A 25,871-nucleotide genomic window follows, 5' to 3' on the forward strand; every position below is an offset into this window, starting at 1 on the left:
CTACTCTGGGACTCAAGAGCATGCTGCTGACTTCTCCGGATAGTCAGCATTCCCCTTGTCCAGTCATGAGCATAATCTCTCACTGTGCACAGGCTTTGGGCAGACACAGGCCTTGTGTGGAGACCTATCAGGAGACTGATGATGCCAAGCAGCCCCTACAGTGGATGAAACACAGAGGCTCGGAGAGGGCTAGACACTTCCTGGACAGAATTCTCAGTCAGCAGTCCCTGGTATAAAGTGAGATCAGGAGCCTAAGACCTCCCAGGTGGCTCTGAAGTCTTAGCAGTCTGTTCCCACAGCCTGGTCCTCGCCTTGACCCAGGCAGGCCCAAGCTCAGCTCCTGCTGGTCAAGAAGGATAATGGGTCATACAGAGTGACAAGTGGCCCAGAAGTGCAGCAGCCTCCTGCCCAGGGCCTGCCACTGCACACCCAACACTGAGGGCACTGCTGGGCAGAGAAGCCCTGCCGCTCAGTCCTCAGAGAGCCCTAGCAGTGTCTCCGGGTGCACGGTGGTCTCCCAGGTAACCAAGTCCCAGGCACGGAAATCTGCGCTTTAGTCATGCAGTCGTGCAGTCCCACCGGGCAGAGCGGATGACCGCAGGTCATACCGGCCCGCCCCCGGGTCGAACCGGAGCTGGGCACGTGACCAAAGCCCGAGTCCCGCGAGCGAGCGGACTCTGACGCCGCGTCACCCCACTCGGGGCCCCGCACCCATTGGCTGCGGTGCAGCGAACAGGGCCTGTCCTCTCGCACCGGGAATCCCGGGTTTCCGGCATGCACACCTAACGCCGCACTGCTACTATCCCCAAAGCAAGACAACCTCGGTTAGCGCTGAGGTGTCCTAGGCGGGTCCCTTTGCTTCCTCCAGTCTCAGTTGCTTCCTCTGTGGAAATGGAAGGGAACAGACGCCTTCCTAAAGCTGTTGGGAGAATTGAACGAATTAATACAACAAAAGTATTCGGCGTGTCACAAGCACGCCCCATGACTGCATAATACTAAACCTGCTGACCCAGGTAACTGTCGGTCAGGTTGAGAACCCGCCCCTCCCAGGCAGACAGGGACAGGCTTGTATTCTGAGCGCCAAAGATCCCGGCAAGGCAGCTAGGCAGTCCCCGAGAGCTTTGGCTGGAGGGCTGGGGTGTTTGAGACAGAAACCACCGACTTCCTCTGAAGAAGTTTTCCAAGCTTTCTCCACCGAGAAAAAGCGGCTCCTGGCTGCTGCCCTTGTAAACCTGCAGAGCAGAGGCTAGCATCTGTGGTCGGTTCTCCTACCTTGGGCTTTGTTCCGCAAGGGGCGTGCCTGCCTGCCTGTCTTCTTTTCTTTGTTTTCTTTATCTTTCTTTTCTTTTATCTTTCTTCAATTTTTGAGACAAGGTTCTCTGTGTAGCCTTGGCTGTCCTGGACTTGCTCTGTAGACCAGGCTGGACTCGAACTCAGAGATCTGCCTACCTCTGCCTCTGGGATTAAAGGCGTGCGTCACCACTTCCCATCGTCACAGGAGACTTTTCTAGTCCTGGCTACAAGTCTTTCTTTGACTGTGCCTTCGGCTCCCTGGAACCCTGCAGCAATGAAATGTGTGTTTGTGGAGCTGTGTATCGTCTTTGCTCAGTTCCAGAATAACGCGGGTCTGTTGTGATGACGCCCTAGTGAGTTGACCCGGGAAAATCACTGATCCTGGGTACACACGCGTAGGTGAGGTGCTAGCTCGGCTGAAGACCCTCACCCCTTGGGCTGGGAAGGGCTGTTTGAGTTTTCGGGTAATCCTCAAACCCCTGGGTGTCTTCCGATGGTGGCACACAGCAAGGTGGCCCCAAAGCAAGGGTTCCCTGTGGTGGGAGAGGTGGTTTATAGTCCCCACAACCTCTGTACAGCTTATTCTTGGGTAATTTTCTAGCAGCCACTCTGGAGGAAACGAGTCTCGGTTGAGCCCAGGCACACACTCCCTCCTTGCCCAAAGACAGCTAATTCTGCTGGTTGAGAGTGCAGCTGCCCAGCCTACCCTAGCAAGGCAGAGCCTCCAGGTGGCCTGGGGTCGTGACCTTCTCAGAGGCTCCCCATGACTGCTGGGGCTGCTTCCCCTCTTCCAGGTATGTGGATCCGAATGCTTTATTTCAATGCGCCCCCCCCCCTCCCTTTACTTGTTCCTAAGTCACAGGCCCCAGGATTCACTTTTCAGCTTTTAGTCAGACTGCTAGCCTGGCCTGGCCTGGCCCCATGTAATGGTCCAGGCAGCTGTGCCTGGGCCCCTGTTACGGGAATCCTTGCCTGACCTTGGGATCCACACTTTTTTTTTTCTGAGTCTTCCTGGAGACCTCTTTAGGAGTTATACAGGCACACTGGCTTTTCAGATCCTCTCTGCCCCAGTGGTGGGGCTGATAGGGCTAAGACAAAATCAGAAGCCTCTTGTTCTTCCTGCAGGTTCTGCCTGGGAACCTTCTCCTCTGGAGGTGCACTTCCGGGCTCCTATGCTGAGAGGGCGGACAGATCTCACGGGCCATGCTCCTCAGGAGCTTCACTAATCTCTCAGCGAGCCCATAGAGATAGATCATTGGAGTCTTGCTACCTGCCTGCCTCTGCCTCCCTCAGTATTAAAGGCGTGGGCCACCGCGCCCGGCTGAATTACGATTTTGTTTTTATTTCATTTATACTGGTGTTTTGCTTGTGTGTATGTCTGTGTGAGAGTGTTGGGTCCCCTAGAGTTGGGGTTACAGACAGTTGTGGGTGCTGGGAACTGAAACTGGGTCCTCTTTTAGAGGACCCCGTGCTCTTAACTGCTGAGCTGTCTCCCTAGCCTGTCTTATTCTAAAGAACAAAGCCTAGGAGGTGAGTTTCCAGTTCTCTGCGCCCACACCCACGCCGGCCCCCCTTCCTGGCCCTTCAGTCTAACGATGTCACAGCTAGGTCTAGTCTTGTGGCTTCCATTCGGCTCCTTTGGTGCTGAGGAAGCTGAGGGCACCTGTAGGAGGCTGCGGGAAACCAGGCCCAGGCAGGCTGTCTGAACCCGCTAGGTGAGTTAGTTGTTTGAAGCCCGCGGGCTCCGGCTGGTAGGCGGGGCCTAGCAGGAAACCCCGCCCCTCTTCCCGAGTGGCTCCGCCCACGGATCGCAGTTTCCGAGGAACTTTTCGTTAAGGCGGGCCCTCTTCCGAAGCCGGGCGGGTGCCAGCGCCATGGACGAGCTGCCCTTCAGCGAGACGGCTCTGGAACAGGCGCTGGCCGAGCCGTGCGAACTGGACGCGGCTCTGCTGACCGACATCGAAGGTGCGTGGCCCGGGGCTCTGGTGCGGCCTGTACAGGGTACCCCGTCCGGGAGGTCACTTGGCCTGGAGCGTCTGCGCTTGCGCACTGCGTAGTCGCTGTGCCTTGGATCTAGGCTTGAGCTCTCGGGACGGCTCTCGGGACCGCAGTGGGCTTGGTTTCTGGACGCGCTGAGCGTACACTGAATTCCAGACTGGGGGCTGTGTACAGTTCACTGGCTGACCCGGGCTTCCTCATTTGTTGGGTATCCCAAACTCCCCAAGGAAGTCCACGAACGGATATCTACATGCACTTTGGCGTACACGTACACATGGGTCTAGAGGTCATGGAGGTCGCTTTGTATGCTATAGAGCTGAGGGGCAGCCCCTGCACCGGCAAGGAAAGATACTTTCTAGGCTAATGGCAAGGTAGAGAGAAAGGCCCTTGAAGTAGGACCTAAGTTTGAGGAGTCGGTGTGGATGACGCTGGGAAAGCTGACAGAAACAGAGCAGCCGCTCTCTAGAATATTTTTCAGATTTTGCGATTCTGAGACAGAAACCCAGGACCTAGAACATGGTAACAGGCCTTCTGCACTGAGCCACACCCCAGGCCACTTAGAGCCTTTAAAACATCACTTGAACTGGCCCAGCATGATTCATTTCCAGTTTCAACCACCGCCAACAAGTGGACGGAGGGAAGAGGGGCATCTGGAGGAGGAAAAAGAAAAAGAAAAAAACAAAAACAAATCTTTGGTACAATGAGATATATCCATGTGAGGTGGACCATTCAGTGGTCTCTGGTGGCTGTGAGCAGTCTCAAAACATTGCATCTCTCTTCCGCGTTAGGCTGCTCCACCCCCTCTTCCACCCCAGAAAACCATGAGCATGTGTTCTCTGCAACTACAAAGGGCCTTGTGGGGTTATAGTAGATTGTGCTCTCGATTACCCCCCTGATGAAGATTGAAAGACATCTGGGCAGGCCTAAGTTCCAGGTATGGCTAGGGTCCATGGGAGAAGGGCTGGGGAAGGGGGGTACAGGGGGGGGCGAGTACCATATTTAAGTTGTTAGAAATTTCTTTTCATGGGGTGGACCACATCACATGGGTATCAAACACTTACTGAGCCCTTTGTGTGCCGGACACTGTTAGGTTGAAGATTCCAGTGAATCCTTTTGACAGCCCCAGTTGGAAGATGTGTTTTTTGCCTTACAGATGAGAGACTGAAAAACTGAGGGCAGATGACATGATCAGGGGCCTGCAGCCACAGCAAGGCAGAGCCAGAATTCAGACCCAGGCTGCTGACTCAAAAGCCTGGAACCCTGGCTCCCCAAGGCTGGATGGATAAGGGGCCAGATTGAGGCAGGCGCCTAGGAGCCATGCAGCTGTCTCCCTGCCCAGAGTGGCGTTGGTCATAAGACTGGAAAGTGGCAGGGAGAGCCACTAGTCATCCCTTGCCTGCTTCTCTCGCCCTTTTGCCTTGTGAGCTTGGCACCTCTGTTTCTGAGGACGATGCTGTGCCGAGAGAGCAAGTCCTGCTGCTGGCTGTGACCTCAGAGGAGCTCCTGGTGTCAGGTCCCTAGAGGCTAGGGAGAGGGAGCCTTTGGTGGAGACGACTGTGACCAGAGGACAGAGGGGACAAATGGAGATACTTCTGGTCTGAGGCTGGCTAGTTCCTCTAGGAGCCCTGGGGAGCCCAAGGCCTGGGACAGACAGCTTCCAAACAGCGTAGCTCAGGTCCAACATGGCTTACTGAGAAGCCCTCCTGAGTTCTAATTCCCCTTCTCTGGGCCTGCTCTTATACCCTATCTGTCTGTGTCCCAGTGTTTTCTGACTCTCCCTAGGTAGAGGTGGCTGTGAATCTGACAGGGCATGGCTACAGACTGGAAAAACACTTTCCATCTAAGTCCAGTGAGTTTGTTGGTGTCTTAGTGGTGAAGAGACACCACGACCATGGCATCTTTTTTTTTTTAATTGTATATGAGTACTTTAGCATCAGATCACATTATAGATGGTTGTGAGCCACCGTGTGGTTGCTGGAATTGAACTCATGACCTCTAGAAGAGCAGACAGCGCTCTTAACCAAGGTCAAAAGACACCTCAGCCATAGCAGTGTCCTGGTCTCTATCACTGGGCATCAGAGGGCCCGCTTACTCCTGGCCACTGCCCATCGTTTTTGTGGTGCAAGTGCCACAGCCTTAGAAACTGCCCAAAGGAGGTGGTGGAGAAGCCTGCTGAGTCCATCCCCACCTGAGGAACAGCAGGGTTAGGGCTGCCATCCACTCTCCTTCTCAGAGACAGCTCTCTGCACTGGGGCAAGGCAGCCTTGGAAGCCCAAGTGCAAGTTCCTTGAAGCTCCTAGGAGTGCACAGTTGGGCATACCACTTCCATGCAGGCTAACATAGTCCTTAAGAAAGGATTGTGTGGACTTAGGTGAAGAAAGACGCAGCGTTGCTGTTAGGCTGGGAATAGCTGCCAGTGCATTGGGCCTGTGGGCTGTTTCCACCTCCAGAATGACCAACATGTGCCCTGGGCTCCCAGCTCCTACAAACTGGTGGGATCCATACTAATATCTTACTAATTTGCTGTGCCCCAGGTATTTTCAGGGCCACATGTCAGACCTGTGGCTCTGGGGTGAGCCCTAGGTGCCCAGGACATAAGTGTCCTAAGGGATAATGGAAATTGCCTGCATGGTGGCACATATCTGTAAGGCCAGCACTCAGGAGGTAGAGGCAGGGGGATCAAGAATTCAAGGTCATCCTCAACTATGTAAGTGAAGTTTGGGTCCTGCCTGGGCTATTTGAGACCCTGTTTGAAAGGAAGACAAGACAAACAGGAGCATGCTGAGGCTGCTCTCACCTGAGGGCAGCGGGCAGAGCCTGCAGTTTCAGCTTCTCCACTGAGGGAAAAGGTACTGGGGTTGCTGCATGCGATGGGTGGGTAGGGTCAGCGCAACATCAGAGCAGGTTTCGAGAAAAGAGTGGGAGTGTTCCAGGTGGGCGGAACTGAGAGTAAGGAGGACATTCTGGCAGGGTCAGCCTGGGCAGGGTGACATGAATGGGAGAATACCTTCAGAAACAGGGGAGTGAGGCTGCATGTGAAGGCTAGAGGCCAGCAGGAGTGTGGGTGGCAGAAGTATAGAGGTGGTCGTCATGGCCCCCACCACACTGTGTCCAGTTTGTGTGTGGATGTATATGTGTGTGCAAATGTGTGTATGTGCAGATGTGTAGGGCTAGAAGTGAGTGTTTAGAGTCTTTGCTTTTCCACATGATTTTAAAAATGTATTTAAGACATTTTTTTTTTATGGCTGGGAGGTGGTGGTACATGTCTTTAATCTCAGCACTCGGGAGGCAGAGGCAGGTGGATCTCTTGAGTTCAAGGCCAGCCTAGTCTATAGAATGAGTTCCAGAACAGTCAGAGGTACACAGAGAAACCCTGTTTCAAAAATATCCCCCATTTTATTTTTAGATTTATTGTATTATATATGTATGTTTTGCCTGTATGTATGTGCACCATGTGTGTGCAGTGCCTCTTGATGTCAGAAGAGGGCATCTGATCCCCTGGAACTGGGGTTATGGATGGTTGTGAGCCACCCTGTGGGGCTGTGAACGGGATCCTGGTCCTCTGCAAGAACAGGTGCTCCTAACCACTGGGCCGTCTCTCCAGCCCTTCTACGTAGTTTTTAAAGGCAACATTTTTTTTTTTTTAAACCGAACCTGTAACTCACAGATTAACTATGCAGGCTTTTTGGCCAGCAAGCCCCAGGGATAATCTTTTCTCATCCCTTCAGCCCTGGGGCTGTAAGCATCAGCTGCCACACTTGTCTCTCCTGTGTCTGTCTGTCTGTCTCTTATTTTTCCATAGCTGGCTCTTTGTGTGGGTGCTTGGATTGACCTCAAGTCCTCATGTTTGCACAGCAAGCACTTTTCTAACTGAGCCATCCCCCTGCCCCTCTGCTTTCTACTTGCTGAGGCTGATGACTGAGAGCCCCTGCTGAGGCCTGGCCCAGCAACGCTGTGTAGCACCCCTGTGTAGTCCTTCTGCGTAAGCAGTGGTGGTAATGCTGGTTGGCCCCGGGCTCACCTCAGGCCATAACTGACTTGGCAGCAGAGTAGGCACTGTGGCTCAGCAGAAGTGAGTCAGGGTCTTACGTGCTCCCCTGGGCTACCGGAGGGCTCTTGGCCTTCTTCATCTTTCTCCCAACCTTTATGTCCTCACTGGGGAGAGGTCCTGAGCCCAAGCGACATTGTTTCATCAGCCTGCGTGTCGCCTGTCCCTTTCCAGGAAGAATCACTTTCTTCTAATCCCCTGCAGCAAAACCTTTGTGTGCACAAAAGGCAGTCTGTGCCCCTGTGCCCTGGCACCCATATGGTGGCCAAGGACTGGAGTCCCTGCCAGGGACTTCTGTCCCATGTCCTCCCCAGGAGGTGGTGTCACTTGTCCTCACAGCTGTCACCCTTCTTATCACGTGCAGTCCTTCATGACATGGGATAGTTTGCAAATCCTGCAGGCACTGTGTCTTTTCTCAGCCTTACCAGCCTGCATTGAAATCCCAAAACACTTCATCCCTCTCCCCAGCCTCTGATTTCTGCTGCTGCCCTCACACCTGCCTTGCAGTATCTTGGAGGTCTTTGGGCTCACGCTTTCTTCTGGCCAGAGAACTCTTTTCTCCCTTGCGGTCCTATCTATTCAGACTACAAGCAAGTGTCACCTCCTCAGGTAGCCTTGATAACCTTACCCTGTCTTTCCTTACCCAGCCGTTCTGTCATGGTGCTCTCACCTCCCCCGCTTGCCTTCCCACACCACACACACACACACACACACACACACACACACACACACACGCACGCACACGTGTGTGTGTGGCTGGTTTCTTGGTAGAGTGGAAGTGCCCCAAAGGCAGGGTTCTGTGCTTCAAGCAGAACCCACATACCAGGCAAGTGGCTGACACACAGCAGACACCTAGGGTGGGCCTCAGACACTGTCAGGGAGGGCCAGCTTGGGCTTCCGGTTTCCTGTTGAAGTCAGATAGGATCAGGGCCTGAGTGAGGAGGGTAGAGCAGGCCTGGAAAGGTGTGGGAAGCGGAGGAGCTAAACCCGATGAGGGGGTCTGGGCCTCCTCTTGTCCTGCTTCAGGTCTTTTGTAGAAACTAGAAGCCCGTGCTGTTCATGGGAAGCCCGTTTTTAGCATGTCTTGATGGCCCACAGCCTGGGCACCATGATGCCCCTTTCCAGCCCTACTGGACCTAGTGAGTCCTTGTCCTTCCTAGGGTGTGGCAAGGAGCACTCCCTTCAGCTGTGTTAAAAACCTACCAGGTGCCTGGGGTTGACCTCAGCACTACAGTCATCAGACAGCCTCCGTCTGCTTCCCAGTTCTAGCCGGTGCAGGGGCTGGCTGTAAGGGCAACTGTCTTCGCCGAGGCCTTTGTGAGTGGGCAGGTGCTTTATAAACTTGCTCTCCCAGAACCGCCGGCCCTGGAGGTGGGCAAGACCAGGACCTGGAGGTTCACAGAGAGGTATTTGGCTAGCTCCATCCCGGGCTGCGTGGAGGCTGGCCTGCCCCGGTGCACAGCAAGTAGGGGTTAAAAGAAAAGGCCTGGGCACATGGCCCCAGGCCCCTGGCAAAGCTCATTCTCAGTGAGGTTGCCAAGCTGGCTTTGAGTTTCCGCTTTCCCTAGCCTCCACCTTGGCCACCAGCATCTACAGAAATGAGCTAATAGACTGGACTCAAGAAGGGAGTGAGGGGGAGGTCAGGCAGCGCAGAGGTAGGGATTGGGCACACATGCCACTAGGTGCCAGGCCTGCCTCTGGCCCACTGCTTGACTAAGGCTGTTGTACCCACAAGCCTGCCCATCTTCTCAGGTCACATCTGTCCTTCTCTGTTGTCCAGACAGGGACAGAACACAGAGGTGGGGGTGCTTGCCACCGCCCGTGTGAGTGGCTGTGAGGTGGGCCTCTGCAAGTCTTTTTGTCTTCCAGGCTCAGAAATCAGAAGAAAAGGACTAAACGTAGGTCAGCCTTGGGGAACCTCTTAGCTGGACTGTAGCCCTCGGTGTCTCCTGGTGTTGGGTCTCTTTGTTGCATTGCCTTAAGTTGTGTGAGGGCAGAGCCTTTCACAGGAGCTGTGCTTGGTTTGTTTGGGGAGTGGCAGGCCCACAAGCACTCACGGGCTGGGCAGAACGGTGTCAGAAAAGACATGTGGCTGTTTTCCACATCTCTGAAAGGAAAGATGGGCCACAGGGACACAAGCTCCTGATACCCATGAGGAGACTTAGTAGCTGGGCCCCTCCCAGCCACTGTGTGGGACGGCCCTTCACCTCGGGCCTTAAGTTGGCAGGCCACACTAGCCATCCTGCTTAGGGACTAACCACAGCACCTTGCAACTTAGACAACTTTCCCTGCATCGTCTGCTTCCCCTCTGGGCAGGGTCTGGAGGAAGAAAACCAGAGAGCCAGTGTGCAACCAGTGTGAGTCCCTGATCTGCCAACTAGGCTGCCAAACCTTGCCGGGCCAGGCCACTGCCACAGAAGCTAGGCTATAGGCCAACACTGGTGTGGAGGTGGTCATGGCTCTGTGTGTGTGTGTGTGTGTGTGTGTGTGTGTGTGTGTGTGTGTGTGTGTTTGCACATGTATGAAAGCTTTTACCTTTGTCAGCAAGGGACAGAGACAGACTTGGCACACCCTCGGTATCCCCTGCTTTTCCCTTCCGTCAGGAGACTGGGTCCCTTTAGGCCTTTGCAGAGTCCTGCTAGAAAACTGACTGAGGCTTCACTTGTTAACTGCTGGGGGCTGTGAGACCTTGAGGGAGGATACTGACCCGGCCTAGGCACATTGGAGCTGAAGGTAGGGCATGCGGGACGTGTGACTGGAGGTAGGATTTCCCTTGCTCGCTCCTGAAGGCAGTTTCGTGAGTGATCTAGGTCCGGGACCATCAGCCCCTCCCAGAAATGAGTGTCCTCATTATGGGGCTGCTCTGATGCCCCTGCACCATCAAGTACCCCCTAGCTTTCCTCAGACTAGCCCTATCATCTCTCGCTGCTGCCAGTTGGTGCTAGGGGCTGGAGTGGATAAACTGAGGCAAAAATGGTCCAGGCTCGTTCTGGGTGTGTGCGAACCAGCTGTGGGAACACATCTCCTAGGATCATGCCAGGCCCCCGACCCGGGCATTTCTCAGGGGTGGTTCCTGTGCTGCTGGGACTAGGACGCCAGTGACCGCCAGTAACCCCGGCGCCCTGGCGCAGAGGCGGTTAAAGGCGGACGCCCGCTAGTAACCCCGGCCCCATTCAGAGCACCGGGTGAAACCCGAGCCGCCGCCGTCGGGGGTGGGCGGGGCCCTAGTGGGGCGCGGCGCGGCTGCTGATTGGCCATGTGCGCTCACCCGAGGGGCGGGGCGCCGAGGCGCTCGGCGGGCTTTAAAGCCTCGCGGGGCCTGACAGGTGAAATCGGCGCGGACGCAGTTGAGGTGGCGTCTGCACGCCCTAGGGGCGGGGCGCGGGCTACGGAACCATGGATTGCACTTTTGAAGGTACCTTGGGGAGGACCCTCCTCTCTATTACTTTGCCAGGGTCTCTGCAGCAGATCGCAATACTGTGTGGGACGGCCCTTCACCTCGGGCCATAAGTTGGCGGGCCACTCTAGCCATCCTGCTTAGGGACTAACCACAGCACCTTGCAACTTGGACAACTTTCTCTGCATCTTCTCCTTCCCCTCTGGGCAGGGTCCGGAGGGAAAGACCAGAGAGCCAGTGTCCTGCCCACCCTTGAGTCTGACCCATTTGGTGGCCCTAATTGGACATTTTAGACCCTCTGGGCAGGCAGAAGGTGGCTGTACAGGCTGTCATCTTTTCTTTCTTGGCCCTAGTTTCCCCGTTTAGCAAATGTGCTAATGGAAATGGCCGTGCGAGATGAAAGATCCTATGATTAAAAGTACTATTTATGACCTACATAAATCTGGAGAGTCCACAAGGATCCAGAAGGCTGAGCCTGCCACCCTGTTTTGCTCTGTTCACAGCTGTGGGGAAGTCTCGCCTGCAGTGACTAACGTGCCTCTTGCCTGAGCATCCCATCACTAGGCAGTGTTGATCCCTGCTCTGTGGGGAAAAGACTTAATCCTTCTCTTTTTTTGCAGAGGAGGAAACTGAGGCTAAGTGAGGGGAGGCAATTGCCCTAGGCTCCAGCTCAAGTGGTGGTGTAGGCAGGGAATCTGAGAGCGCTTTGGGTCTCTAGTGTGTTCACGGGTCCTATGGAGCCCTTTGACCCAAAAGGTGGCCTCCATGAGTGGGTGAGAGGGCCCTGGGCTGAGCCAGCCAGATGCTGGTTGCCAGCTGGGGAAGAGGGCCTGTAGCTGGGATGGCGCCAGGGAGTGTGTCGCAGTGGATGTTAGGAGGCAGGAGCCAGGAGAGAGAGCACTCTGCTTTTACAGAGGGGAGACCAAAGCCTGAATGCCAGACCTGGGGACTTGGCCTCGTGCCCAGGACACACAGATGCATTGGTTGGCTACTTTGCCAGCAGCTGGTGCTGCTCCAAACCTCAGTGTGCTCTGCTGAGCAATGGATTAGTAATGGCAGTGTTGCCTCTGGTTTTTTGGCGGAACTTGGCGTTTTTGCAGACCTAGGCTTAAAGTCTCTTACTGCGTGCTCTCTGGATGCCGGTGGCGCTCACCATCAGTGTCCTTTCTTTCCTCTAGAGCAGGGGAGCGGGCCTGAGCTGAAATAGTGGTCTGAAAAGGGCAGTGGCTAGTGCTGAGAGCATTGTGGTCAGGTAGATTTGGACTCAGCAGGAACTTGTGGAATAGGGCATCTGGTTCACACAGCAGGCTCAGTCAAGGTGGTGGCCTCAGAATGGACCTGCTGCTTACCCCAGACCTAGTCTGCTGCCATAGACCTTACTCAACATTTGTGTCTGCCCAGGAGGGGTAAGGGCCCTTCCCTGACGTGGTCCCATATCTGCATGTCTGCTATTTCTGTGTGAGAGTACTACTCCGAGAAGCACTCAGCCATCCTCTCTCCATGTCTCTCTTCCCCTGTAACTGAGGGGGGTGGGTGACACTACTGCATCTCAGTAGTCTCTGAGTTTCTGTCAATATGAGCAGGGGACCCTGCTAATCATCTTTAAAGGAAGAGCCCAGGAGTGTCAGTGGGCATGGGACTCCGCTGTGTAAAGGCTCCTTTGATCTGTATCCCCTCTGCCCTACTGACTGTTGTGCCCAGTTCCTCAACCGAGAACTGGACTCCTGAGTGTGAGGCATGTCCTTGTTTTACAGATTGAGAAATTGAGGCTCAACTGGGGGAGAGCAGGGCTGTCCATGTCTTAGATGGACCGTGTGTTCTTTTAACAAACCAGTTGGGCAATAAGGTAGCAGAAAGGGCAGGAGAGGCCTCTGAGGGCTTGCTACCTTCTGATTAGCACTTGGGCCTACCAAGCAGTGCAGACGTTCCTGTGCGTGCATGGAGGGACTGAGATGTGGGTAGAGTTAAAGGTTAGCACTGTCCACGGTGAGATACAAGACAGGGTGGAGGTTGGCTTATTCGGTAAAGCACTTGCCTTGCCAGCATCAAGACTTGAATCTGCCCTCCAAAATCCAAGTGAAAAAATGCCAGGTGAGGTGGCACACATTTACAGTGAATGGTGTTCTAGGTTTTCCCAGGCTGTCCCTCAATCTCAAATTTTTTTGGGGGGGGGGTGCTGCATACATATGCACATGTTCACATTAAACACAAAACAGGACAGGCTGAGTGTAGCTTAGTGGAGTATGTGCTTATGTGTGATTGCCTGCTGCACTTTGGCACACACACAAAATACCAACCCAAGGAAATAAAACACCAGTAAGATGGAGGACATTCGACATTCCCAGGAAAGTCTCGGTTCCTGTGGGACCTGTTCTGTCTTTCTCTTGAGGTAGGGTTCCATGGCACTGCCTCAACTGGACTCTTGCCTTGTTTTGTTTTGTTTTGTTTTGTTTTGTTTTGTTTGAAACATGGTCTTACTATAGAGCCCTGGACAGAACTCACTCACCAGACCAGACTGGCCTTGAACTCACAGAGATGCACCTGCCTCTGCCTTCCAAGTGCTGAGATTAAAGTTGTGCCCCACCACTGCCTGGCTGGAGTCTTGATTCTTGAGCAGGCTCCCTGGTAGCTGGGACAGTAGCATTGCTAGGCAAGGAACAGGCAAGGTTTCCATAGGTTCCTGGGGTGAAGGGGCCCAGGAAAGATGCCTTGCCTGGTTGGGCACACGGTATATGCTGACTGGGTGAAAGAATGAACAGGCGCATGCAGTCCTGCTATGTGCGATGACTGTGCATGCGATGAGACGTCAGGTGGTGAGCGGTGAGAGCTTTGAAGAAGGCAGACTCAGCCAGCCACAGCATGAGGTCCAGGCTAGAAATGCGTAAGTCAGGGCCCCAGTGGTGCCAGCCCTGCCTGCCTGTGCCCGGGACTATCTCAGCTACGCCCACTGTGTCAAGAATGGCTCCTCACGCACATCACAGGAGCCTGAGAAAGGGCTGTGTCCGGAGCGTTACACGTCCTGCTCAGGAGCTGGCCTCCGTGCCCCGCCGCCACTCACTGCCCTCTCCTTCTCCTTCTCCCTAGACATGCTCCAGCTCATCAACAACCAAGACAGTGACTTCCCTGGTCTCTTCGATGCCCCCTATGCTGGGGGTGGGACAGCAGACACAGAACCCACCAGCCCCAGTGCCAGCTCTCATGAGAGCTTGTCTTCTCCTGCCTCCCTGGGCTCCTCCCTGGAAGCTTTCCTAGGAGGACCCAAGGTGACACCTGTACCCCTATCCCCTCCGCCATCTGCGCCCACTGCTTTAAAGATGTACCCGTCTGTGCCGCCATTCTCCCCCGGGCCTGGCATCAAAGAAGAGCCAGTGCCACTCACCATCCTGCAGCCGCCAGCGCCACAGCCGTCACCAGGGACCCTCCTGCCTCCGAACTTCCCTGCACCACCCCTGCAGCTCAGCCCTGCTCCTGTGGTGGGGTTCTCCAGCCTTCCTTCAGGCTTCTCAGGTAGGGGAGGTGGTGGGAGGAGTCCCAGCAGAGCAGCCGCTGTGCTCTCATGAGGAATTTCTCAGCTTCAGAAGCCAGGCATCATCCTGCGTGGAACATCCATCAGCAGGGCCTGTCCTGCGAGGAAATCATAGGGAAAGCTATGTGAAGCCCATAGACAGACAAGCCGGATGGGGTGAAAGTAGACAAGGCAGCCTGTGCCAGCAGCTTTTGACTTTGTCTCTGCAGGGACCCTTCCTGGAAACACCCAACAGCCACCTTCTGGCCTGCCACTGGCCTCAGCACCAGGAGTTTCGCCCGTCTCCTTACACACCCAGGCCCAGAGCTCGGCCTCCCAGCAGCCGCCGCTGCCGCCAGCCTCAGCAGCCTCTAGAACAACCACTGTGACCTCCCAGATCCAGCAGGTCCCAGTAAGTGGGCCTGGCCAGGTAGGGAGATGGGGGGGAAGCCTGGCCTGAATGCCACTCATGGCCAGGCCCCTCCCACCCAGGTTGTGCTGCAGCCACACTTCATCAAGGCCGACTCACTGCTGCTGACCGCTGTAAAGACAGATGCAGGAGCCACAGTGAAGGCGGCAGGCATCGGCACCCTGGCCCCTGGCACAGCCGTGCAGGCAGGCCCCTTGCAGGTAGATGGCTCAGGCAAAAGGGAGGCATAAGGGGGCTGGCTGCACATGTATATGTCCACCGGGTGACATGCATCTTACCTTGCAGACCCTGGTGAGTGGAGGGACCATCCTGGCCACAGTACCACTGGTTGTGGACACAGACAAACTGCCTATCCACCGCCTGGCAGCTGGCAGCAAGGCTGTGGGCTCAGCTCAGAGCCGTGGTGAGAAGCGCACAGCCCACAATGCTATTGAGAAGCGCTACCGTTCCTCGATCAATGACAAGATTGTGGAGCTCAAGGACCTGGTGGTGGGCACTGAGGCAAAGGTAAGGCCAGAGGCCTGGGAGACTCACGTCAGAGTGAGCAGGAACGGAGCGGGCACATCCTCCAGCAGGAAGTAGGCTTAGGCTGGTCACATAGTCCTACGCATCAACTGGCCTGGGCCTGGGCATTTACCTGATTAGATTTTGTCAAGAGTGTCTTGAATAAAGAAAGGGTCCAGGGGCCACGGTGAGATACACAAAAGCCCTGTCCTGGAGGGACTAATACCCCAGAGGGAGTTGTGGGCATTGAACAGTGTAAAAGAGAGACGTTGGTGTGCCAGCAGCTCACCTGTGTGGGGAAGGAAGCAGGTACGAGGAGGAATCGTGAGTTTTAGGTGTGAACTGGGTGGTCAAGGGAGGTCTCACAGATACAGAGCTGAAGGAAGTAAAGGCGACATGGGGTGGTGACACTAGCACAGCAGCTGGCTGAACACCGTCGTATGCATCTCCCATGGTAACTTTTCTGTTAGAACATTGTAGGCAGAAGGAGTGAGCACAGAGGTCCCGAGGCAGCTGTGATGCAGGGCAGCGCTGCCTACTTACCTACAGCCAGGCCTGCCTGGCCGCCTGAGCCCCCTTCCTCTCCCTCCTTGCAGCTGAATAAATCTGCTGTCTTGCGCAAGGCCATCGACTACATCCGCTTCTTACAGCACAGCAACCAGAAGCTCAAGCAGGAGAACGTGGCCCTGCGAACCGCCCACAAAAGCAGTGAGTCCCAGCCTCCCCCCCCCCTTGGTTACTTTTGTTGCTGTGGTGAGACAGCCAAGCCAGTGTATAGAAGAATTTATTGGGTTTACAGTTTTAGACACTGAGTCCATGACCATCATGGCAGTAGGCAGCGGTGGGCCTGGCGCTGGAGCAGTAGCTGAGAGCTCACATGTTGAGACAAGCATGAGGCAAAGAGAAAGAGCTAGCTGGGAACAGTGTGGGGTTTTGAAACTTCAGAGCCCACCCCCAGGGACACAGCTCCTCCAACAAAGCCACGCCTCCTAATCCCTCCCAAACAGTACCTTGAATTGGGGCCAATCATTCAAACTACCACACTGGTGCTGACTGCTCTTTCCCTGCCCAGTCTTCCCTCTGCCTCTGACCATAGTGTGCCACTGGGTCCCTTTAGCTCCTGATCAGTCTTGAGCAGCTGGACCCTACAGTGGCTTTGGCCCACTGCTTTGATTATAACAGAACTGTCCGGTCCCGCTAGGCCTCTTCCCAACCCCGTTCCTTCTGCCTACAGAATCACTGAAAGACCTGGTGTCGGCCTGTGGCAGTGGCGGAGGCACAGATGTATCTATGGAGGGCCTGAAACCTGATGTGGAGACGCTGACCCCTCCACCCTCCGACGCCGGCTCGCCCTCCCAGAGTAGCCCCTTGTCCCTCGGCAGCAGAGGCAGCAGCAGCGGCGTCAGTGACTCGGAGCCCGACAGCCCAGTCTTTGAGGATAGCCAGGTTGGACTCTCAACACGGCTCCTTCCCCGCCCACAGGCCCTGAGTCTTCCTCCCTCACCTCCCTGCCTCTCTCTAGGTGAAAGCCCAGCTGCCTTCACACGGCCGAGGCATGCTGGACCGCTCCCGCCTGGCCCTGTGTGCCCTGGTCTTCCTGTGTCTGACCTGCAACCCCTTGGCCTCGCTGTTTGGCTGGAGCATCTTCCATCCCTCCGATGCGGCCAGGGCGCACCACAGCTCTGGACGCAGCATGCTGGAGGCTGAGAGCAAAGGTGAGTCAGGCCGGCCTGGGAGTTGTTGGGAGAGACCTTTGGGACTTTGGATTTCCTGGGAGCTGAGTCCTCAGACATTCTCTTTGCCTGTAGATGGCTCTAATTGGACCCAGTGGTTGCTGCCACCCCTAGTCTGGTTGGGCAATGGACTACTAGTGTTGGCCTGCTTGGCTTTTCTCTTTGTCTATGGGGAACCTGTGACTCGGCCACACTCTGGCCCGGCTGTACACTTCTGGAGACATCGCAAACAAGCCGACCTGGATTTGGCCCGGGTAAGGGACTGACCCTGGGGAGAAGAAATAGGGTAGGCCGCCAGGCCTGGAAGGTGCTAGACGCCCTTCTGCTGCTCTCTTCATTTTGTCTACACTCCAAGCTGCCCCACCCCCACCTTCAGAGCTCTTTTGACTCTAGGGGCGCAGACTAGGGAGGTGCCCTACTGCCATTTTTCTTACTGAGATAATCCTTTCTCCAGGGAGATTTTGCCCAGGCTGCTCAGCAGCTGTGGCTGGCCCTGCAGGCACTGGGCCGGCCCCTGCCCACCTCGAACCTGGACCTGGCCTGCAGCCTACTTTGGAACCTCATCCGCCACCTGCTGCAGCGTCTCTGGGTGGGCCGCTGGCTGGCAGGCCAGGCTGGGGGCCTGCAGAGGGACTGTGGGCTGAAGACGGATGCACGTGCCAGTGCCCGGGACGCTGCTCTTGTCTACCATAAGCTGCACCAGCTGCATGCCGTGGGTATGGCTGGATGGAAGCTGGGCTTTGCGGGCTCCCACCATGCCACCCCCTCCTGTCCTCACGCCTCACCCACTTTGCAGGGAAGTACACAGGAGGGCACCTTGCTGCTTCTAACCTGGCACTAAGTGCCCTGAACCTGGCTGAATGCGCAGGAGATGCTATATCCATGGCAACACTGGCAGAGATCTATGTGGCAGCTGCCCTGAGGGTCAAAACCAGTCTCCCAAGAGCCTTGCACTTTTTGACAGTGAGTAGGCTGATGGGGACAGAGCTGGAGGCTTGTCTTTGCAACTCTCACCTGTCACTTCCAGGGCGAGGGGCTAAACAAGATGTGGCAGGGTCAGCAGGGGGGCTGAAGGCCCTGCTGGGGTCTCCAACTTGGGTCTGGGTTTGAGCTGGGAGCCAGTGTGACAGTCCTGTTCCTTCCTCCACAGCGTTTCTTCCTGAGTAGCGCCCGCCAGGCCTGCCTAGCACAGAGTGGCTCAGTGCCTCTTGCCATGCAGTGGCTCTGCCACCCTGTAGGTCACCGGTTCTTCGTGGATGGGGACTGGGCTGTGCATGGTGCCCCACAGGAGAGCCTGTACAGCGTGGCTGGGAACCCAGGTGCTCTCTCGTTCCTGCCTCGTTCTTGTTCCCACCTCACATTACTTTGTCCCCCCCTCGTCTTTGAATGTCCCCCCCCCCAGCCCCCCAGCAAGCAGCTATAGCTGTGAGATGCCTTGCTAGGCTTTGCCAAGATTCTTTAGAAGCAGGAAGCAGCATGGGCCAGCAGGCAGTGGGTGGACTTGAGAGATGACTCCAGGCCACACCACTGTAGTCTCAGGTCAGGGGCCGTGGGTATGTGATTATTGACTAGGCGCCCCTTTCAGTGTGCACAGCCCACCCACTTTCCTCCCTGGCCAAGCTTCTGAGGGCAGGGGCTAAGTCCATACCCATCACTGTCTGTCTTGTCTGTGTATCTGTCCGTCTGTATGTCTGTCTGAGCTTGGAACTAGAAAGTGAGTTGGGGCACAGCATGTGAAGGCAAGTCCATACCCATCACTGTCCTGTCTATGTGTCTGTTTGTCTAGGCTTGGAGCTAGGAAGTGGGTTGGGGCCCCAGCATGCAAAGGCAACTCCATACCCTAGCATGCGAAGGCATTGGTGTGGAAAGGGACTGTAGAGAGGAAGATGGCTAATCTCTGCTCCACTCACCCCCTCCCCACAGTGGATCCGCTGGCCCAGGTGACCCGACTATTCTGTGAACATCTCCTGGAACGAGCACTGAACTGTATTGCTCAGCCCAGCCCAGGGGCAGCTGATGGAGATAGGTGAGTTCTCTTGAGCCATTCCCAGGCAAGGCCCTACACTACAACAGGGTGTTGAGGAGGCCTTGTTCACCTGTTCAGTAGCCAGACTCTGTGTGTGTCCTCAGCTGGGTCTCGCTATCAGGTGGTATTTGGAGAACAGTGGAGTCAGACTATGCTCTGTTGGTTAGTGGGGGAAAGCCATTGTCACCCAGACCCCGAGACTGCTGCTGTCTGTCCTAACCACTCTCTCCTGCCTCAGGGAGTTCTCAGATGCCCTTGGATACCTGCAGTTGCTAAACAGCTGTTCGGATGCTGTCGGGGCTCCTGCCTGCAGCTTCTCTATCAGCTCCAGCATGGCTTCCACCACGGGTGAGCTCCAGACCGCTGTCCTGACTCCCGCAAGCCCCAGGTGCAGTGTGGCTGAGGGTCAGGACCTTTCTCTCTTCTGTAGGCACAGACCCAGTGGCCAAGTGGTGGGCCTCGCTAACAGCCGTGGTGATCCACTGGCTGCGGCGGGATGAGGAGGCGGCTGAGCGGCTGTACCCACTGGTAGAGCACATACCCCCAGTGCTGCAGGAGACTGAGTGAGTACCCAGCCTACATGTCTGTATGGGGAGGACAGTGTGCTCCCTGTCCCAGGAGACTAGAACCAGCGTGGGAGGACTCAGGGAGGGGCTGTAGCCTGGTCTTACCATGTCTGCTCTGAACCCAACAGGAGACCCCTACCCAGGGCAGCTCTGTACTCCTTCAAGGCTGCCCGGGCTATGCTGGACCACAGAAAGGTGGAATCTGGCCCAGCTAGCCTGGCCATCTGTGAGAAGGCCAGTGGGTACCTGCGGGACAGCTTAGCCACTACACCGACTGGCAGTTCGATTGACAAGGTGAGGGGGTAGGGTGGGTACGTGGCTAGCCCAGGGTCATAGCTGTCCATTCCCAGTTTCTCAGAGTTAGTACAAAATGTGCTGAATGAATGGGCTTCTCTCAGTTTCTTAAGGCTCAGGTCCTGGGGAGAACAGTCTCACTGTTTTTCAACCAGGGGGAAGAAGGGTGGGGAGCAGACTGACCGGGCTCCTGTTAGGGGCCACTGTTGGCAGACTGAGGGCTTGTAGTCAGGTGGCTGTTGCGTTGCAGGTATATGAGGCAGGTGCAGAGCCTTGGCAATGCAGCCCCTTACGAATGCTAGAGCTTCCAGTGACCTCTGCCCTCCATGCTGTCTGTCCCAGGCCATGCAACTGCTCCTGTGTGATCTACTTCTTGTGGCCCGGACCAGTCTATGGCAGCGCCAACAATCGCCAGCCTCAGCTCAGATAGTTCACAGTGCCGGCAGTGGCCCCCAAGCCTCTGCTGTGGAGCTGCGTGGGTTCCAACATGATCTGAGCAGCCTGAGGCGCTTGGCACAGAGCTTCCGGCCTGCTATGAGGAGGGTGAGTCCCATTAGTCTTATCTCACACTGGGGCCGTGAGGCAGGAAGCCAGGGGCTCTAGCAGGCACTGGAGCAGTCACTAAGTCTGAAACTGGCCATCACTCCTAACGTCTCAGGTGTTCCTACATGAGGCCACAGCTCGGCTGATGGCAGGGGCAAGTCCTGCGCGGACACACCAGCTCCTGGACCGCAGTCTGCGGAGGCGAGCAGGTTCCAGTGGCAAAGGAGGTGAGGAGGTAGGGGCTGGGAGGAGGGAGGGAATGACGGGATGGACACTAGCTTGGCCTGGCATGAAGGATACTGAAATACTGGAGCCAGCTGGGGCTGACAGTCTGTGAGATGGTCATGGGGAGGAAGCATCCAGAGTGGTAGGGAATTCCCTTTGACATGATCTGTATGTGCAGGCGCTGCAACTGAGCTAGAGCCTCGACCCACATGGCGGGAGCACACGGAGGCCTTGCTGTTGGCCTCCTGCTATCTACCACCTGCCTTCCTGTCGGCCCCCGGGCAGCGCGTGAGCATGCTGGCAGAGGCTGCGCGCACTGTAGAGAAGCTTGGTGATCACCGCCTACTGCTTGACTGCCAGCAGATGCTCCTGCGCCTTGGTGGCGGGACCACAGTCACTTCCAGCTAGACCCTGATGGTTCCCCAGTATGAGAGGCCCTTGAGGACCTTTGTCACTGGCTGTGGTCGGTCCAGAGAAGGTGAGCCTGACAAGTGATCAGGATCATGCTGACCTCTAGTGGCAGATCTGGAAATTGCAGAGGCTGCACTGGCCCAATGCCACCTAATGCCACCCTCTTGTTCTGTAGGCACCTTAGTGGCTTTCCCCTAGCCAAGGGGCCACCCTGTCTCACAGCTGGCTCTCACCCCTTCCTGGGAGACTTGTGCATAGTATCGACCCAGCTGAGCCAGTTCCTGTGCGGGCTCATGTACTACTTTGACTTTTGCAAACTTTATTTTCATAGGTTGAGAAATTTTGTACAGAAAATTAAAAAGTGACATTATTTATAACCTCAGTTTTGTTTATCTGAGTGGGCAGATGTCTGCCTCATCTGTGTGCCATCCTTCCTAGATTACCCTCTGGGCAGCAGGACTTCCCAGGTGCTGTAAGGGTGTATTTGCTGGTTTCTGCCAACCTGTCTCACTGCCCTCATGGCCACACTTTTGCTGTATCAACCTTGAGGGGTCTCAGCTATCGGCCTCCCACCCAGCCCTCAACCATGGCCCAGGGGAATGTTCTCCCTGTGTGTCTGGACACACTCGGAGTCCCTGGCCATGTCTTGGTATGCCTGGCAACGTCTTTAACCACATTCAGAACCTGAGCAGAGTCTGGGATCCCTGTTCGTGTCCCCTGCCGTTTCCCTCCACTCCCAACCCCTAGGGAATCTGGTCGGCATCCACAGGCCGCAAACTTCCAAAACAATCGTGGTATCTTTATTGACTTTTTTTTTTTTTCTGAATGCAATGACTGTTTTTTTTTTTAACTCTTAAGGAAAATAAACATCTTTTAGAAACAGCTCGATACACACAATCTTCAGTGTGAAGCAATATACTAATAAGAACACTAGTTGTCTTAACATTTACAGTCTTCATATATATTATATATATGTATATGTATACATATATATACACTATATAACGAGGCCAGATATAATACACACGTTTACCATTTTACAGTCATATGTACAGAAAGTTGCAGGGAAAGGGGGAGCTGCATCAGGCCTATTGAAGCGTGGACAGAGCTGAGAACACAAACGGACAGGTGAGGACTGGCCATGGTGGTGGTGGTGGTGGTGGCTGCACGGGGAAAGGGCATCACTTCAGCCCCCACCCCGGCCAAGGCCAGGTTAGAGCTCTGTGCTGTGGAGCACACGACGCACAGCAGCAACACACGGAAGCGAGCATGTTCCCAACATATATACATTCTATATAACATATATATAGAGGGGTACACAGGTTTGTACACGAATCTAGCACTGTCCCTGCCCACAAGCCGAGCGAGCAGCAGTCCCTGGATCCCATGGTGGTGCTTTGGGACAACTGCACATCTGCTAGAGGGTAGCCAGGTCCAGTTTCCTCAAGCTTCCCGACGGGGCTCCGACAGTGGGGTGGAAGACTGGAAAGGGGACAAACAGAAGCCATAGGGTACCACTCCAGGCTAGCCCACCACAGGGACCGCATGACCTGAGCCCAGGCCTGCCTTGACCCTGGGCAAAGCCTCGGTGCCAAGTGCTGGGCCGTGTTCCTCCACCGACCGGCCCTTTACAGCAAGGCTTGGGTCTGCCCCAACGTCATCCACTGAGCCGGCAGCGCCCTCGGCCTCTTCCCAGGGGCACAGCTTGCATGCCACGTCGGTTCAGAACTTGGAGGGAACTTGCACCCTGCTGGAGGCCGCGGGGCCCCGGGTCTAGCCACCCGGTGGCCTGCCTTCGCCAAGCCTGGTCCGGATTTTCTTTGTAACCTGGGCCTCACACCAGCACCCAAGGCAGCCGGAACCGAGACCCAGGACGGGATCAAGGCCCTGCTGTGGGCGCAGCTCCTCTTCCTCGGAGGCTCGGCCACACGGGGATTACAAGGGCAGCCTCTGTGGGAGGGACAGCACATTATGGCCAACAGGTGTGGCCAGCCCCTGCCCTTCCATGTGAGCCCTTCAGCCCACTCCATGAGCTGTGGGAAAGTACCTTAGGACCCTGGCCACGCCCCCTCCCTACCTTCTGACAGAGCAGGAAGAAACTGGGTTGGGTAGGAAATGCTTCTCTGGGGAGCCTGTTCACCTACCTTATGTTTGGGGCACTTCAAAGTAAAAGTCTCTTCAATGAACGTGCAACCTGTGAGCAAAGAGAAGTTGCTATGGAGACGCAGGGTAGGCTGGCTGGCTGGACCTGAGCACCTGCTCAGACCCCTCATTAGTCCAAACTTTCCCTGGGGGTGCAGCCCTCAGCCTTGACTCGGCCTTCTCCTACACTCGACTTGCCCTGGCTTACTGCTACATGGCATCACCTTGCCACCCAGGTCTCCTGTCCCATTCCCAGACATGCCTACTCCTGTCCCAACCTCATCACAGTGGTCAGAGGCCTGTGATCAGAAAGCACCCATAGCTGCTGGGTGACAGACAACTGGAGCGTGGAGTCTGGTCCTGACTGGAATGTCAGCTACAGAGCCTCAGCCTCCATATTGTAGATTAGTACTGGGCAGTTATGAGGGCCCTTTCTCATATTCAGAGTAACTGTTCCAGATGGAAGGGCTTATTCTTAGGAAATAGTAGCAGGAGGTGACAAAGATCCGGTCTAGATGAATCCCCCAGATGTCCAGAGAGGATGGCTAAGCCAGGCAGGCTCTATGCCTACCTAGGGCAGTGTGCCGCTATCATGAGACCTCCTTGCCAGCTGCCATCAGAACACCTAGCCATCATCCTCTGGGTGTCCCCCACCCAAGGGCCCTGTGGGCCCATCTTTTCTCCCCTCTCTGCCACTGACCATGGGCTTGTGGACATAGTCTCCCACCTCACACTGGGGGCTGTGCAGAACCTGCCTATGTTTTCTTCCCTTTTCTCTACCCAAAGAGGAGAGAGGTGGCAGGAGGTTTGGTCTGTTAGGGTCATCTGCTGGAGGTAGGTGCACTTAGGCACACAGTGGCTCTGGGGCTAGGCTGGACCCTACAACTTAAGCAGGGGTGGTTGCTATCAGTTAGGGGTTGCTACTTCTGCCACCAATCACCCAGCAGCTGAGAGTAGGGACTTGGGACAGGGAGTGTGGCACACGCAGCTTCGGGACTGAAGACAGATGTTCAAACTGGACCCTGTGCTGTGGCTGCTGCGCTCCTGGAAATGAGGGCAGAAGGGGAGAGTGAGTGATCACCTTGCTTCTAGCAACCTAGGAGTCTGAGGCCACCTGGGAGCGCTGGCCCCACGTGGTGAACGATTCCTGTACTCCTTAGCTATGTGGCTGGGCACTTTGGCCTCTTCCCCTGCCCTGCTGCTGTTCCCAGGGCTCCACCTTCCTGACAGCTGTTCAGCCGTGGTGTACACCCCCATCCCACCGACCCACGCCCCCAGCCCCTTACCAAGTGCTGAGGCAGGTGGCTGGTAGCTCCCTCCTTCTGTACCCCACCCTTAGCTACTGGCTCTGCAGTCTCCGCCCTTTGAGCCTGAGCTATACAGGTGACCTGCCTTTGGCCAACAGAACACAGGCCACAAGCCCTGTTACTTGTCCTTGTAGGGCCCTGCTGCTGTCCCAGGATGAGCTAGGCCAACACTGGCCTAGCTGGGGACTTGATGACTGTGCCCTTGAAGGTATTAAGAAAAGGTGCTTTGGGGCTGGAGAGATGCCTCAATGGTTAAAAGCACTGGCTGCTCCTCCAGAGGTCCTGAGTTCAATTCCCAGCAACTACATGGTGGCTCCCAACAATCTATAATGAGATCTGATGCCCTCTTCTGGCCTGCAGGTGTACATGCAGGCAGAGGACTGTATACATGATAATAAATAAGTAAGTAAATAAACGGTGCTTTGTAAGCCACTAAACAGCATGGGAGGACTAGGAGCTTGGCCCTGCTATCTTCCCATGCCACCCTGCCCATCTTAAAATGGGGAGACCAGGCTTGACATCCCTGGTCTCTCATTTTTTTCAAGTCCTGTGAGTTCTGTGCCACCTGTCTCTAGGATGTACGGGTCTATCTTTACCAGGCCTGGACTACTGTGATAGTTCATCAGTCTCGATGATGTCACTGTCTTATCCTCCCAAGCCCCTTTAAGGCCTTGGTGAATCCTTTTTTGTATGTTTGTTTGTTTTGGTTTTTTGTTTTTTGAGACAGGGTCTCTTTGTATTAGCCTTGGCTGTCCTGGACTCGCTTTGTAGACCAGGCTGGCCTCGAACTCACAGCGATCGCTCATCTCTGCCTCCCAAGTGCTAAGATTAAAGGCGTGCGCCACCACGCCCAGCTAGACTTGGTAAATCTTAAAGACTGCTGTTAAGTGCTCATGCCTGGTCTACAGCCCTACCACTAACCAGCCGTGGCTCAACTCGTGATGTTTTAGGGCCTGGTTCCAATGTCACCTGTCTGGAGTCTTCCCCAGGTTCCTCCGGCCTCAGGGCCTCTCTTAATTTTCTCCTCATCTGATGTGATGCTGTTCCTTATCAACTATATAGAATCCAGAATACTCTGGAAGATGGGCCTCTGGATATGCCTGTGAGGGACTATTTTTTTAAATTTACATTCATGGGTGTTTTGACTGCAGTGTATGTCTATGCAGCACATGTGTGCCTAATGCCAGTGGAGCCAGAGAAAGCATATCAGATGCCCTGGACCTAGAATTTCAGCCATTATAAAGCCACCCTGTGGGTACTGAAAATCAAACCCAAGTGTTCCTGAAAAGCAGCTGGTGCTCTTAGCTGCTGAGCCTTCTCTCTAGACCCATGAGGGAGTTGTTTCATTAGGTTAGTTGCAGGCAGATCTGTCGTTCTCTGTTGCTTTTGGGTTATTTAAAAAAAAAAATCATTATTATTATTGGGAGGGGGAGTTAATAGTAGCTTTGG

The 25,871-nt window shown here is 55.2% G+C and overlaps 2 protein-coding genes across 10 annotated transcripts in view; one reads left to right on the forward strand and one right to left on the reverse strand.

Moving 5' to 3' along the window:
* Nucleotides 1-3,090: 3,090 nt before the first annotated feature.
* SREBF1 (sterol regulatory element binding transcription factor 1) lies at nucleotides 3,091-21,350 on the forward strand. The gene is given in 19 exon segments (XM_084762370.1): nucleotides 3,091-3,258; nucleotides 13,821-14,243; nucleotides 14,472-14,653; nucleotides 14,734-14,898; nucleotides 14,900-15,178; nucleotides 15,772-15,883; nucleotides 16,410-16,621; nucleotides 16,698-16,890; nucleotides 16,984-17,162; nucleotides 17,363-17,624; nucleotides 17,705-17,871; nucleotides 18,059-18,227; nucleotides 18,832-18,934; nucleotides 19,173-19,282; nucleotides 19,365-19,497; nucleotides 19,629-19,794; nucleotides 20,137-20,337; nucleotides 20,453-20,564; nucleotides 20,741-21,350. Coding segments are annotated over 19 exon segments (3,489 nt in total). The 5' UTR covers nucleotides 3,091-3,167; the 3' UTR covers nucleotides 20,971-21,350.
* Nucleotides 21,351-21,872: 522 nt separating this feature from the next.
* Nucleotides 21,873-25,871, reverse strand: part of RAI1 (retinoic acid induced 1) — a 102,556-nt gene continuing 98,557 nt past the window's right edge. For 8 of the 9 annotated variants that reach the window (XM_084762364.1, XM_084762367.1, XM_084762361.1 and 5 more), the window contains 2 exons: nucleotides 23,118-23,167; nucleotides 21,873-22,455 (listed from right to left, as the gene is read on the reverse strand). In XM_084762364.1, the coding sequence (XP_084618490.1) occupies nucleotides 22,417-22,455; nucleotides 23,118-23,167 (89 nt within the window). In that variant the 3' untranslated portion in view covers nucleotides 21,873-22,416. Of the gene's footprint in view, nucleotides 22,924-23,117; nucleotides 23,168-25,871 lie in introns of all 9 variants that reach the window. The other variant, XM_084762363.1, reaches the window with a different exon arrangement.

This window comes from Acomys minous (genome assembly GCF_964271855.1).
Source record: "Acomys minous genome assembly, chromosome: 16".
NCBI lineage: Eukaryota > Metazoa > Chordata > Mammalia > Rodentia > Muridae > Acomys > Acomys minous.